At 42.0% G+C, this 14,973-nt stretch overlaps 1 protein-coding gene across 3 annotated transcripts in view; it reads left to right on the plus strand.

The window, feature by feature from the left end:
* The window catches only part of COL4A3 (collagen type IV alpha 3 chain), a 151,526-nt gene that overhangs the window by 63,561 nt on the left and 72,992 nt on the right, over positions 1-14,973 (plus strand). For all 3 annotated transcript variants that reach the window (XM_037848460.1, XM_037848458.1, XM_037848461.1), the window contains exons 2-3: positions 10,819-10,875; positions 12,586-12,675. In XM_037848460.1, coding sequence (XP_037704388.1) covers positions 10,819-10,875; positions 12,586-12,675 — 147 coding nt within the window. The remainder of the gene's footprint in view (positions 1-10,818; positions 10,876-12,585; positions 12,676-14,973) is intronic.

Here is a 14,973-nt window from a genome sequence, read left to right on the forward strand (position 1 = left end):
GAGCTTCTGGACTAGGTGCTCTGATGGTTTTTGTCAATCCCCAAAATTGCATTATTTATGCCCCCCTTTTGTACTGAAGTGCTGAGGTGAGGAGAGGAGAGAAATAGGGGAGAGATGGAAGGAAGGGGGTGATTCCAGTCTGGCATTCGGAGGGGCTAGAGCTGACCTTTTTTTTTTTTTTCCTCAGTTTCCATCTTAATATTTTTAATACAACTCTTCTAGAATCACAGAAAAAATGTAATCAAGATAACTTACACCAGCGCTTTTCTGAAAGGGTCAGATAGTAAATGTTTTGGGTCTTTGCAGGCCATGACTTGCACTCAAGTAGCTACATACATAATGAGAGAGAAGACAAATTGCCTCAAATTTTTTTTATTGACAAAATACAGAACTTTCCTTATGGGACACTGAAATTTGAAGCTCATGTATTTTTCACGTGTTAACTAAATATTCTTTTCTTTTGATTTTTATTCCCAACCATTTGAAAACATCCTTAGCTCAAAAAACAGGTGACAGGTGGATTTGGCCCCTGGGCTGCAGTTTGCCAACCCCTGATTTCTACGGCTAATTTCCTGAACTCCCATGTCGTGCTTATCGCTGGGATTTTACAGTAACAGGCAGAGGGCAGAGCCCCGTGCCTCCCCCTCCCCCATGCCCCATGGCCCCCGGAACCTGTGTTGGTGACGCATTGCACAGTGGTTGCGAATATGGCTCTGGGGTCACTGCCTCAGTTCCATTCCTCACTGCCTCTAGACTTTCAATATCACAGTTTCCTCATCCCTCCGATGGAGTTACAAGATTTAAATGAGATGCTGTGCAAGGCTGAGAGTGCTGACCGCTTTACTCAGGTGCAGACAGGGTTCAAAAAATGTTAACTGCTGATATTATCATAGAACTGATGGGTGTTCATTTCCTCCACCAGCATCCTTATCAGGGGGGCCTGCGGAGTCTGTTAATCTTACACGACTACCATAGGCCTCTTAGTCCTTCTGGACTCCAGACTTTGCAGGGCAAGAAAAAATGATAGCACCTGGTGTCAATGATTATAGGTAGAACTATTGCTCACTGAGTAACAAGAGACAGGCAAAACTTTCTTGCCTTGTTGTTTTTTTCCAAATATACCAAAAACCTCTGATGGCCGTGTTCTTTGTCCAAGCCTGGAATTTGTCTGCTTGCTGTCATCCAGAAAATCAAAAGCAGGTGGCTGGTTTGGATGTCTAGACTAGTGATGTCTTTGTGGGCATTTGCTGAAGGATAGGCAGTGGCAGTTACAGTGAGAATCCTGTGACATCAAGTGTGGAGGGAAGCTTCTGGATGGGAAGAAGGGTGCACTGCGGAAAGCAGTTCATGGATGCCACCCTCCTTTCCTGGAGGGGGTCCTTGCTGAGACCCACGGGCAGTGGTTTGAGGCAGACTCGGTGTCCCCCGGTCAGGAATTTGAGAAGAGCAGTTCACTGAGTCTGGCATGCTTGGGGCAGTACTTGGTCAGCTCTTCTTTTCACACACAGAAACTTTGGCCTCAGGCTATTGGCTGGGCAGAGGGCCTGGCAGGTTCAATAATCACACTGCAGAGTCAACAGCCCTGCTCAGTAGAGTGTTAACCAGCTCTGAGCACTGCCAACTTCCCCTTATGCTAGACTAGAGTTTGGCTGGGTGGGGGAGAAGAGATAGGACAGCAAGCAGGGAAGGCAACTTCTGTTTCAAGAGAATATGCATTAAGCAGGGCACATTGTTTTGAGAGTAGAAAGAGGAAATATCTGAGTGCATTTGAAAATTATTTCCAGGCCCATTCATGAACAATAAAAATATATGTGCCTAAGAAGATCCTCTATTATTAAGAGTAAAAGAAAAATATTTTATTGCCTGCCAGGCAGGGGGGATAGAAAGAATCCTGAGATGTAGTTCCTACTTGCAGTTTAGTGAATATACTAAGCCCACAACTCATAAGCATTTAAGGAACGATATTAAGTTAATAAATTAGTAACAGCCTGTGTTGCTGTGACAGTAAGCATCCTGGGCACTAAGTGCTTTACCTTTACCTGTGTTAACTCATTTGACTCCCTTTTACAGATGTGGAAACTGAGTCACAGAAAGATCACCCACAGCTACCCAGTACATGGCAGAGCTGGGGTTCAGAGCCTGGAAATTCAGCTCTGCAACTTGTGCCCTTAACCCCTGTTCTGGTTTTTTTATGCTGCCATTTTGTAAAACACCAGAAATGGATTGGCTTTTATAAAGGGGGGTTATTTGGTTGCAAAGTTACAGTCTTAAGGCCATAAAGTGTCCAAGGTAAGGCATCAACAAAGGGTTATCTTCATTAGAGAAAGGCCATTGGCATCTGGAAAACCTCTGTTAGCTGGGAAGGCACATGGCTGGCTTCTGCTTGCTCCCAGGTTGCATTTCAAAATGGCGTTCTCCAATATGTTGCTCTTGGGGCATTTTTTCCTCTCTTAACTGAAGCTGCTCTTCAAAATGTCCCTCTCAGTTGCTCTGAGTTCCCTCTGTCTGTGAACTCCTTTATATGACTCCAGTGATTCAGTTAACACCCACCCTGAATGGGCAGGGTAACACCTCCATGGAAATTATCCAATCAAACGTTTCACTCACAGTTGATTGAGTCACATCTCCATGGAAACACTCAATCAAAGGATTCGAATCTAATCAACACTAATACATCTGCCCCCACAAGATTGCATCAAAGAATATGGCTTTTGGCTGGACATAATATATCCAAACTAGCACAACCCCTATGGCCATTCTGCCCCGAACAGAAGGCCACGGGCATGGCTACTACAAGAGTTGAGACAAAGAGATGAGCATTCCCAGATAAGCTTGTTGCATGTTACTTGTTACTGAGTCTGGCACTTTTCATTTTAAACCTCAAGTGTCACTGGAGTTTCGGACCGATATTTTATTGTACACCCAACCCCCTAAAAAACAGTGTGTGTTTGCACTTACATACAACTAAATTTGGTTTATCAAATAGTATACTTAGCATACTCTAGGAATACTATTAATAAATACTAGTTGATTCATTTGTAGTTTAACAAAAAGTATTTCCAGTCTCTCTTACCATGGCTCTTAAAATCAGGGCCAGTTCTTTGACACCAGACAAGTGATTTCACGAAAGGCCTGGGAAGAAGGCAGCTAGTTTGGACTGGCTGGAACACGGCTCCACGACAGTAGCTGGCTGCTCTTTCCCATGAGGTCTGGTGGCAGGAAAGCAGAGGCAGCCTCTGTTCTCTGAACGTGTGGTTTTCTGTAGGTTCCCTACTCTCAGTGTCTCCAGTGCTCCCCACAGAGACCCTGCACCATAGATCTTAACATCTGCCTTCTAATGATGATGTTATCGAACCTTCAAACAATTAAGTGATTTGTCCAAAGTGATTTTCCAGTCGATAGCTGGCAAAGCTGGGAGTAGATCCTACATCCATCTGGCTTAAGGCCCAATTGCTTGGATTCTCTACCACATCACTGCTAAACCTTTCATGGTCTCTACTATCAAAGCTTATTTTGCATTCTAAGTGAGGCCATTAAAAAATGAATGTGACTGTTAAAAGAATGAATCTCACAAGTCAAACTATTTAATATTCAAAAGTACTAAAACGTCATGTAATCTTGGATCACTTCCCAATGTGTTAATGGTTAGCAGAGAGCAAAAAGCCATAAAATCATTATTCAGAGCTTTCTGCTCCTGACAAATGATTTCTTACTCCACTAAGATATAAGGAAACTGCAAGGTACTTTATTGTCGGAAGAGGAAAAATCATAAAATTTTGCTTAAGAAATATCCATCAGTTATGCTTTCTTAATAGTTAGTAACATTTGGCCATACTGGGTTTTAAAAGATTTAGCACTTGACTAGTAATTTTTAATGTGTTATAACCATTCATGTGATCGTGGTGTTTCTAAAGTGGGTCCAACATAGTGGCTCAAAATCAATGAAAATGAAAATATGGCTACTGTAACTTTCTCAGTCAAGTAATCTATTTGATTCATTGAATTGTTGAGGCATACTTGCAAATTTAAAAATACATTTCAGGAAAAGCAACATAATTAAGAGAAATGACTCTCTTGGGCCTTGGACTTCTGTCATCACCATGCAAAAACAACAAAGTGCCTTATTGCACGTGGGCTCGGCTGGGCTCCCTGCATTGTCACAGAGCAGCGTTTGTTTCTAGAGCAGCAGCTGAACAACTGCCAGAGAACTGCCCTGAGGATAATGTTGAGTCTGCTCCATCTGGGGGAGTATCTGCATGTCAGCAAAGTTGTCGCATACCCTAAAGTCCTCATCAGCTGATTGTGCAGATGTAGAGGCAGGCCACGCCGTGCCAGTTTAACTGAAAATTAAAGCTGGGACAGCTTTGGAGCTGTTCTGCTAACCTGTGCATCTAAACTCGCCACAGACCTGGTCTCCGGAGCCTGTCAACTGGGACAGACCGTGTGCACACGGAAGATATGGGTGGACATGTATGAAGAGATAGCACAGTACATCCTCTCTCAGGGAGTCTCCATTTGGCTGAACCCTGGACTGACCCAGTATCTACTATATCAATTGCTGCCCTCTGCCCACTGAGACACAGAAGTTTTGCTCCCTAACGCACACCTGCCGCTCCAGTGGAGTTTTAGGACTGCCACAAGTTCGTTGTTTCTACGCCAAGTTCTGCCAGTTGCACTTATTATTGTCACAAACTAATTAATTAAACATTAAATGCACAAATTGATTAAATATGAATGCAGAAAAGAAAGATTTGTTTCTGTGAATACTAGGTTGGAAAAATGGATAAACTGATGGAAAACTGCAATTCAGTTAGATGTGGCTGAGATAACACTAGAAAGGTAGAGAAAAAATTATCAAAATCTACAAAGACTCTACTCAAATTGCTCCTTGGAATGTCATTAAGTCCTTGGCCTTTGTTTTAATTTCCTAGGCTGTTCAGGTAAACTCCATGAGAGGGGTTGGGTTAAACATTGGGAATTTATTAGCTTACAATTTTGAGGCTAAAAGAAAGTCCAAGTCAAGGTGTCATCAAGGCAATGCTTTCTTCCTGGCTGCCAGTGATCCTGGGCTCCTCTGTCCTGTGGCAGAGCACAAGGCGGCCTCTCCTGGCCTCTCCCTTTTCTTTTGGGTTCCACTGACCTTCAGCTTCTTGCTTTCCATGCCTTCTCTCTGTGTGTCTGAATTTCATTCTGCTTATCAAGGACTCCAGCAAAAGGACCTGATTGAGGTGGGCCACACCTTAACTGAAGTGACTCAGCAAAAGCTCTTACTTACAAGGGGTTCACACCCACAGGAATGTGCGGTCGCAGTTGATTCGTCTGGGGGGGGGGTGGCGGCCGGTTGTTAAATCCTAGGCTCCCAGGATTGCTCGGAGGGTACCGGCGGCGGGGGCTCTTTCCCGGAGGCGAAGGCGAGGCGGGGGACTTGGCCAGGTCCCCGGCGGGGTGGCGTGCAAAGTACGGAGGGCAGCGAGAAAGGAATAGGCGGGACACGGTTCTTTTTAGGGTGAAGAAATTAAGAGAGTTTATTAGGGGAGAGTACAAGCTTATATTGGGCGTTTAGAGGGCGGGGTAGCTGTAGAGGTTAAAGGCTTGGATTGGTTCTGAGAGGGCGCGGAGGTTGATTGAAAAGGGGCGAGAGTTGTTCCGGTAACGGTGTCTGGCAACAATGTATGCGCACTGGTGGTGATGGGAGTTGCACTGGCAACGGGGAGTGTCCGGGCAAGATAAGGGGGTGGGGAAAAGGCGGTTCCCTTCGGCAAGCCTCCCCTAACAGTGGTATTTTGGGTGAGGAAATGGGGCCTGCCTTCGGCCTTACTTTCCCAGGCCCGGGGGGCTGCGGAGGGCGCTGTCGCCCGTGCCCACCACCCTCCCCAGGGGCTGATCAGGTCCCCCAGCCCAGGCCCGCCAAGTTGAAGCACGTAATCAGTGTCCCGCAGGAATGGGTTAAATTTAAGAACATGTTTCTCTGGGGTACACACACCTTCAAACCACAACAGCCTGTTTCGAAGAAACCAAAACTAGAAATTGGAGTGCGGTTCAACAAAAATGAAGTCTTAGCACTCTAAGCAGCAGACATGGATCCCTACAAAGACCCAGACCCTGTTTCACAAGATTAAAAAATGAGTGTACCTTTATGTTTTAAGTTAAAATAAGGTATCTAAAGTGTTTATGTATCTGTTTATTTATCTCTTTGGTTTTGATTCTTGCTTCAACCAACTTTTTCAATTAACCAACCAGCTGATTCTAAACCATTAAATAGGACTTCTACCCTAATGTGAAAACAATTAAACCAAATATAAATGGACAAAACCTAAATATTTTACCCCTAAAGTTTCAGTCCCCAAAATGAGGGACTATAATGGAAAAATATCGGAAACTGGTTTTGAAGACAACAAAGTGGAAGCAAAGTCTCTGCAGACTGTGGCAGGAAGTCAGGCCTTAGCCAGGGGGATTCACCAGAACAAGCACCCCCGCACAGAGCTCCCCACCAACCGCTGGACAGACAGCACCCCTCTGGGTCCTGAGGACTCCTGAAGCAAGCGCTGTAATTCTCTGTGACAGCCATTTGTTGAAATCAGACTTCACATATTGATCGCAGTTGAAGGCATTGATTGAATCTGGTACAAAATGCTTTCCTTTTATTGCTGAAAACTAACTTTTCATTTTTTTTATGGTTCTGAATGGTCTTGAATAAGGCTGGGCTTCTTACTGAAGAAACTGGTAACCCAAAGTTATTTATTAATGTTGATTTTCTTAGGTTTGGGAATGATGTTGTGATTGGGTAAGAAAATACCCTAGTTTGGGGGAGATACATGGAGAAGTATTTGCAGTAAAGTGTCATGGTGTGTACAGTCTACTTTTGAATGGTTTGACAAAGTAAATGTATGTGGATGTGTTTGGGTGTAGAGAGAGAAAGAGAGAGTGGTTGGGACAACATGACTGTTGGGAAACCTAGAAGAGAGGATCGATAAGGGTTCATTGTACTGTTTTACAGCACTCCTAAGGGTTTAAAATTTTTCCAAAAAATTATTGGGCATGCATATGTTAATATAGCCAGAACTTCTAGCTTTATTCTTTACCATTTCAATCCCAGTTGTTCATATTTAATACATATACAAAGCAGCTTAGGCATGGCAGCCCAATAATAACCATATAATACATAAGCCTCAACATTCCAGGTCCAAATTGGATATAAACAAATTACCAGCTCTCCATCCATTCATTGATTCATTCAATCAATCCACAAACATTCTTTCAGGATATATTATGTGCCGGGGGCAACAGGTGTGAGCTGGACCATACAGTTCCTTCTCTCCTGTGTCTTGCAGTTATCAGGAAAAACAGACAAACATATAACCTCAAGTGTAATGACTTACGAAAGAGAACTGGATGTTTCCATGGAAGTGTGTTGAAAGGGGGACCTAATTTGTTTGGAGGAGTTCAGCAAACACTTATTTGACCAAGCTAAGATAGAAAGATTTCCAGTATTGTCTAGAGAAATGACTCTTACTCCAAGAAATAAAATTAAGCCACCCCTGTGCCCCCTACACACCTTCTCAGGAGTTACAAGAAGCTCACGTTCCTCCTCCTGCCTCTAGCCTAGAGTTGTACAAAATCTAGGTGTCATGTTGTGTCTGGGAGGTAGAAGAGCCAGAGAAGCTCATTGTCCATTTGGACACCAGAGTCCCCTATCTTCATGTAAGCTGAAGCACCCAATCTTTACCAGGTCCAGAACTTCCTGCCTAGAATCTGGTTCCCTCAGGCTTTCCTTTCCGATGTCCTGCTGCCTCCCTGAGATGCTGTGTATGGGAGCAGCACGTGGGTCGCCTCTACTCTGGGGAATAATGATCCAACATTTCCAGAAACAAAGGCTGGAAGGAATCTTGGCTTCACGCAACTTTTGCTTTGAGCCTGGTGACAAAAGCATCCCCAAGGGAAGGGAGCACACAAGTCTGGCTACTTTCTAGGAATGACAGAAAAAAAGACATCAGGAACAGAAATGCATTTGCAAATTAGTGTCTCAATCTAGTGTTCAGAAACTTTAGAGAATCAGCTCTGCCCTACAGAGAGCAGGGTTTCTGGTATTCTTTTAGAGCAGTTCTCAACCTCGAGTGCATCAGAAATGCCCAGGGGGCTTGTTAAAGCACTGATGCCTGAGCCCCACCACCCCAGGGTTCCTGATTCAGTAGGTCTGGGCTGGGGCCTGAGGATGTGCATTTCTAGCAAGTTTCCAGGTGGTCCTGACCTGTTAGTCTGGGAACCACACTGTTCTAGTTTGCTAATGCTGCCGGAATGCAAAACACCGGGAATAGATTGGCTTTTATAAAGGGGGTTTATTTGGTTACATAGCTACTGTCTTAAGGCTATAAAGCATCCAAGGTAACACATCAGCAATCGGGTACCTTCACTGGAGGATGGCCAATGGTGTCCAGAAAACCTCTGTTAGCTGGGAAGGCACGTGGCTGGCGTCTGCTCCGGAGTTCTGGTTTCAAAATGGCTTTCTCCCAGGACTCTCTAGGCTGCAGTTCCTCAAAAATGTCACTCTTAGTTTCACTTGGGATATTTGTCCTCTTTCAGCTTCTCCAGAGCAAGAGTCTGCTTCCAACGGCCATCTTCAAACTGTCTCTCATCTGCAGCTCCTGTGCTTTCTTCAAAGTGTCCCTCTTGGCTGTAGCTCCTCTTCAAAATGTCGCTCTCAGCTGCACTGAGTTCTTCTGTCTGTCAGCTCATTTATATGGCTCCAGTGACTCAACTTAGACCCACCCCGAAAGGGCAGAGCAACACCTCCATGGAAATTATCCAATCAGAGTCATCACCCACAGCTGGGTGAGGCGCATTCCAAAGAAACACTCAAAGAATTACAATCTAATCAACACTGATGACATCTGCCCACACAAGATTACATCAAAGATAATGGCATTTGGGGGGACATAATACATTCTAACTGGCACACACACTTTGGAAACTGTTGCTTTTATAGAGTATATGTATTAGTTAGGGTTCTCTAGGGAAACAGAATCAATGAGAGATATCTAGGAATAAAGTGACTCATGCAACTGTGGGGATGCATGAGTCCAAATTCTGTAGGGCAGGCAGCAAACTGGCAACTCCAATGAAGATGTTCAACGAACTCAGGAAACGAACCGGCATCTTCGACGATCTCCTCAGGAAATGAACTGGGATCTTCGACAAACATGTTCAATGAACTCCTCAGGAAACGAACTGGCAACTTTGACGAACTCCTCAGGAAACTCTTTGCTGGGCAGCCGAAGAAGAAGTGAAGGTCCTCTATCTGTCTTGCTTAAAAGTCTTCAACTGATTAATTGGATTAAATCCAGCCAGTTGCATTCTCTCATTGTGGAAGACACACCCTTCGGTGAGCCATCAGTCACCGAATTGACTGATAATTTAATAAACCAGACTATTGGTTTATTAACCAGCCACAAACGTCCTCGCAGCAATTGTTAGGCCAGTGCTTGCTTGACCAGACAGCTGGGTACTATCACCTGGCCAAGTTGACACATGAACCCAACCATCACAGTATACTTAACTATGTAATTGAAAGAACACAAAAAGAAAAGATTCCAGAAAGTAAAGGTTAAAATAACTATGCAAAGATATGACTTAATGACCTCAAACATTTGGAAGGAAATTTGGAAATTTTTAGTCTTCTAAAATGCCAAATATTAAACTCTTTGGGAGTATGTAGACTTTCCTTTTAAAATGATTACTTTCCATTCACATGTCATGATGTATATAAGTGTAATAAAGATCAATAATGAGGATCTGGAAATTTCTATGCAAATGCCTTCCTTGAATGACAGCAAAACCTACTTCCCTGGGCTCAGGAAATATATTCAATTAAAGATATTTTGTTTGTATATTTTTATTTTGACTGCACAAATAGGAATCCTCCTCCATTTTGGGTTACTTGAGGGAATTTTTCTTTTCCCTACCAGCCAACCAGTACATCTCCCAGACTTTCCTTGCTTCTGCTATCAGTTAATATTTTTTTCTGGGGAAAGCAAATTAATTTTCAGTTAATATTAACCTGAAGAAAAAATAAGAAAAGATTAATATATAACCACAAGATGTATAGTGTCTCAAAACAAAATTTAAATCCCACTATTTTAAAATATTTTTCTCCTTGTTCCTTTACTGGCAGATAAAATTTTAAAATGAACTTTCTTAGAGAAGGTTTGTGTATACGTGTGAGACTGGGGTTGTAAGTGCATCAGAGTGACTAGTTAGAAAGTGTGAGTTCCTTTGCTCATGGCTAAATTTTTGGTTGATTTTTTAATGAAAAAGAACATTGTGATATTAGCATAGTGATTAGTTTGTTCTCTTGAAAGATACATAATGGGTGTTGATCATCTTTTCTCAGTCAGAAAAATAACACTTTAGAATCTGCCATAGAAGATATAGCCAATAAACACACACACGCACACACACACACATGTACATTATGTTGAACATAAGAAATTGCCATCAGATTTATACCTGCAATAATGGCAAGTTCACATGGTTCAACTATATATTATTCTGAGTAAAGGCTAGCTCATTTTGTCTTTTTCATAGATGAATTACTTAAAACTCCTAAATACATAAGAAATCATGTACACCCATCTGACAATTCTCCCATCTGGAAAATCTCACTTTTCTACTCTATTTCTATTGATATATTGTCACAATCTCACCTCACTCCTAATGAAGTGTTAATGCTCTAAGAACAGAAAAAATACATTTGCTTTCATCCGTCAGTTGGGATTTATTAAGCCTTTTTAAACAAAACCCTTTCTCTTCCCCTCTTCCTAGGGCTGTGTCTGCAAAGAAAAAGGCCAGTGCTTTTGCCTTGGGGCAAAAGGAGAGACGGTAAGAACAAAATTTTAATAGTTTCTTTTCACTCTAGAGCTCATCAGGTAACTCACACTCTTCTTTCGTCAGTAGCAGAATTATCGATAGAGTGTTGTTCCATTCACCAAATCCAATTTTAAGGGAATTGTATATAGACATTAACCTTTAAAAAAAGTGCCCTCTAGGAAGCTTCAGAGTTATTGTCTAAATACGGGCAGTTAAACTCTAACTCTCTTGGCCTGTAAAGACTAAGTAGCAAGTTAGCATAAAAAAAAAAAAAGTCTATGAGAATGCCTCTATCTATATACACTACTTGTGTTGCTAAACATGAGAGAACAACTGAAAACAACTTGATTCACTTGCTTTGACATAAAACAAGCATCTGCCAAATCGTAAGTTCTGTAACACTGGTGCACTATCTCCCCCTGGTGGACGCATTCTGCAGCAGCATGCTAGTTGAGGCAAAATTTAGCAGAGGGAAGTAGAAGTAGCTCTCTTTACAGAATTTAAGGGAAAAAAGGATGCCACGAAATCTCATTAATTCGCTCCATTAACTTGCAATTTGTGATAATTAAGACAGTGGCAGAACTAAAGTTTTTTCTTTGTTTACAAAGTCCGTTCCTCAGAAACGCTAATTAATTTTTTAACAATATTGAAGGATGTCTACTAAAAATGTTTTCAAAAGAATACATTTTAAGCACTTTAATAAAGTAATTTACATATATTTATATGCTAATTTTAATAGTTATACTTAAGTTCAGATGTTTTATGATTTACATGTAATTTGATTTTATTTTTTTCTGAAGCCCTGATGGTAGTATACTCAAATCCATATAGAAATGCTTTTATCTACGTGATTCATTCTTCCTTCGAGAGCATTTATTGAATCCCTGCTATTTGCAAGACACTAGTCAAAGATGTGTGAAGGTAACTGAGTAATGAGAGAATTCTAGCAAATTCTTTTATTTCTCTTATTGTGTGTATGTGTATGTCTGCACACACACAAGGTGAGATAGCTGACTTATCTTTTATGTTTTAATTTAATTTCCCAATTGTGCATCTACATTGCCTGAATCAACCAGTGACCTTTCCTGTTAAAGAGTAATCCCAGGACCAATATTCACGGGAAGTTTTGTCATGGGCAGAACCGCATCCAGCATTGGGCTTGTGTTACTTTCACTTACTCTTACTTTCACTTTTCCTTCTGAAAAAATGATTTGCCTCACACCTTGGGTGATGCCTTGCTTGACATTCCTACTACATCTCCTACACAAATAGCAGATTGAATTACTAATTCCTGTGTAATCAGGAAATGACTAAAATTCATAATCCATGTGTTATTGTCTTCAAGCTACATAGTAATTATGTGTACTCCAAAGCACATTTTTATGCCTTCCCCCATCCCCACTACCACCACCACACATACCTCACCAATCTTGATTTTTCTAACTGGGTTTGCCCTCCGATTCTTGATTCCCTCTTCTTTAATCTCTGCTCTGTGTAGATTGCCATTTGGGAAAAAGTAAAGTTTCAACAGCTAGCACTTTCAAGCCCATAGATAAATGCGGACAGATGGTGGCTTTCCTATTATCTGTAACACTCACTGCTGAGTGCTAATTATTTTTTCCAATCCTAGAAAATAATATGCAAAATATCATTAAATTTTAAAGAAAAGAACACAATGATTATGGGTGTGTTTGTTCTGTGTTTCTTTTTTGGTTTTAACAGGGGGAGAAGGGCTTTCTTGGACCTCCCGGTTCTCCTGGCCAGAAAGGATTTCCAGGCCCCGAAGGCTTGCCTGGACCACGTGGACCCAAGGTCTGATTTCCCGTAAACTTGGAAAATCCTCAATCCATTGCAACTTTCTTTATGCCACCACCTGGGTTGTTGAGAACCTGGAGAAAATTCCACATCCTAGCCAAATAGTGGACACCATGACAAATTCATGGTCTCCAGTCTTAACTGGGCCCTCAAAACTGCATTCTATTCCATCAATCGTTATCTTCAAGCCCCCCATTCAACTTCCTCTCCCTCCCCTCCCACAGCTACACAGTTGATAAGACTGCATCTGCCCCTCTCTTCTTTCCTTCTAATTGAAATGATGAACTCTTCCATTCAAGACTTACTCATCCACCCATTCAATCCTGATGATCGGGATTTCTACAAGGACCGCGTTCCATAAAGTGTCTGGTGGTACATTCTGACTCTCTTGGTACATTCCAACTTTCCTGTCTTTAAACATGCAAACAGTAAAGGCATGCTCCCTGTAGTTCGTCTCCTCACTCAACTATTCACTCCTCAGTCAACTGTAATTTGCCTTCTGCTCCCACCCTCAGCCTCCCTCCCCACAGGTCTTTGAAAATGCTCTTGCAAAGATCACCCCTGTCCTCCAAATGGCCAATGCCAAGGGCTACTTTTGTGTCCTAATCTGACCCAAACCTCACTGCTTTGTTTCAAACTGTGGGCCACTCTTTTCTCTTTGAAACACTCTATTCTCTGTTTCTGGGATCCTCCTTTCCCTGATTCCCTTCCTCTTTCCCCAACCTTCCCTTCCTTCGTGGATTCCTCTTTCTCAATTGGTGCCTTAAACTTCAGTGATCCTAAGGTTCTGACCAGAGCCTACTGCCTTCACTCCTCATGCATTTTTATTTCCTAATGTCTGTGATACAGCAAAGGACTTCATTTAAGTAAATACCCTAGAGGATTCACTAAATAACTGCAAAACCCATAGATTTGCTGATTGTTCCCTGCTGTGGACATTAGCTAGACTTAAGCCAGGGCCAGGCTCTTCTCATTGACTCCCAGACTACAGCCTCCAGCAAGCTAGGAACTAACCAAAAGTTATGAAAGATAATCATAGCTGATCTCTGCAGAGTCTTTTTAAAATTCCATAAATAACATATTAGAGTATTATTAGAATAGCGTATAGAACATTTAAATGTAATAGAAGCCAGTATTTATTGAATAGTTTCCCTGTGCCAGGCACTGGATCATTTATTCCTCCTGCCCTGCCTTCACTCACTCTTTCCATTGATCCCATAAGCCACGATTATGGTGACTCACAGACAAGCTTCCATTTTTATCTCCATTTTATGGATGAGGTAACTGACACTTCATAACACCCAAGTAATTTATGCTGGGTCACACAGCTAATAGGTGGCAAAGTCAGAGTTCAAACCCGGTTTTATATGATTCCAGAATCAAACTCCTGCAACCAAAGAAACTATATTCACAATAAAGATGCCAAGGCTTGCTGGTTTCCAGGGATCCTACCCTTTCCATTTCTATCATATTTACATATGCATTCTCTTTTGCCATTTCTCCTTCCTCTGATCCTTTATTTTCAAATAGTCATTCAGATTCTGGGCTGTATCTGAACATTGCCTTCCTCCAGAATTTGGTCTTAGATTTTTCTCCCATTCACTGTTAGAATGAATTTGCCATTTCAATCCTGGACTTAAACCAGCCGGATGCTAGCTTCTTCCTTCCCACTGTGCTCCCTCCACTCCTCTCTGCTTCTTTCCCTTCAGCGTTTCTTCAGAGATGTCAGTAATTCGTTAAAATAAGAGCTGCAAACACATAATGCTAGAATGAGTTACGTGATGTGCAGGTACTCCGTGAAATCAGGAAAGCTGTGTGCCCTGTTGACATGGAGTTCATATTTTAAAGCATAACTTAGATGTTGCCACTAAGGGATATTTGGTCAAAGGCAGACAACTATAGTTTCTTAAAATCCAGTCAAAATGGTTTTTCAGATTTATAAATTTCCTATTCTAATGTTAAATTCTTTCGTACATGAGAAAATTTACAAGGGGGTATTAAGACCTGCAAGTCACTCTTCTGCCTTCTGCAAACACAAATAGCAGAGAAGGGGAACCAGCAGTGACAGGTCCTGCGTACAGGAATTCCACTTCAGCCAGGACAGGCTGACCATGGCCTTGACAGTCGAATCTAATCTCAGAAGACTCTGTAACAACTCTATTCTTAAATAATCAAAAATACCAAAACACACTGAAACTCTCAGGAATGCTGAAATCAGCCTTTGGAAAACAGAACTTTCACAAGTGGCCTAGTTAAAATGGTCTCCATTTAAGGTTATTCCTCAAGAAATAGGGC

Source organism: Choloepus didactylus, chromosome 9 (genome assembly GCF_015220235.1).
Source record: "Choloepus didactylus isolate mChoDid1 chromosome 9, mChoDid1.pri, whole genome shotgun sequence".
In the NCBI taxonomy this organism is placed as follows: domain Eukaryota; kingdom Metazoa; phylum Chordata; class Mammalia; order Pilosa; family Megalonychidae; genus Choloepus; species Choloepus didactylus.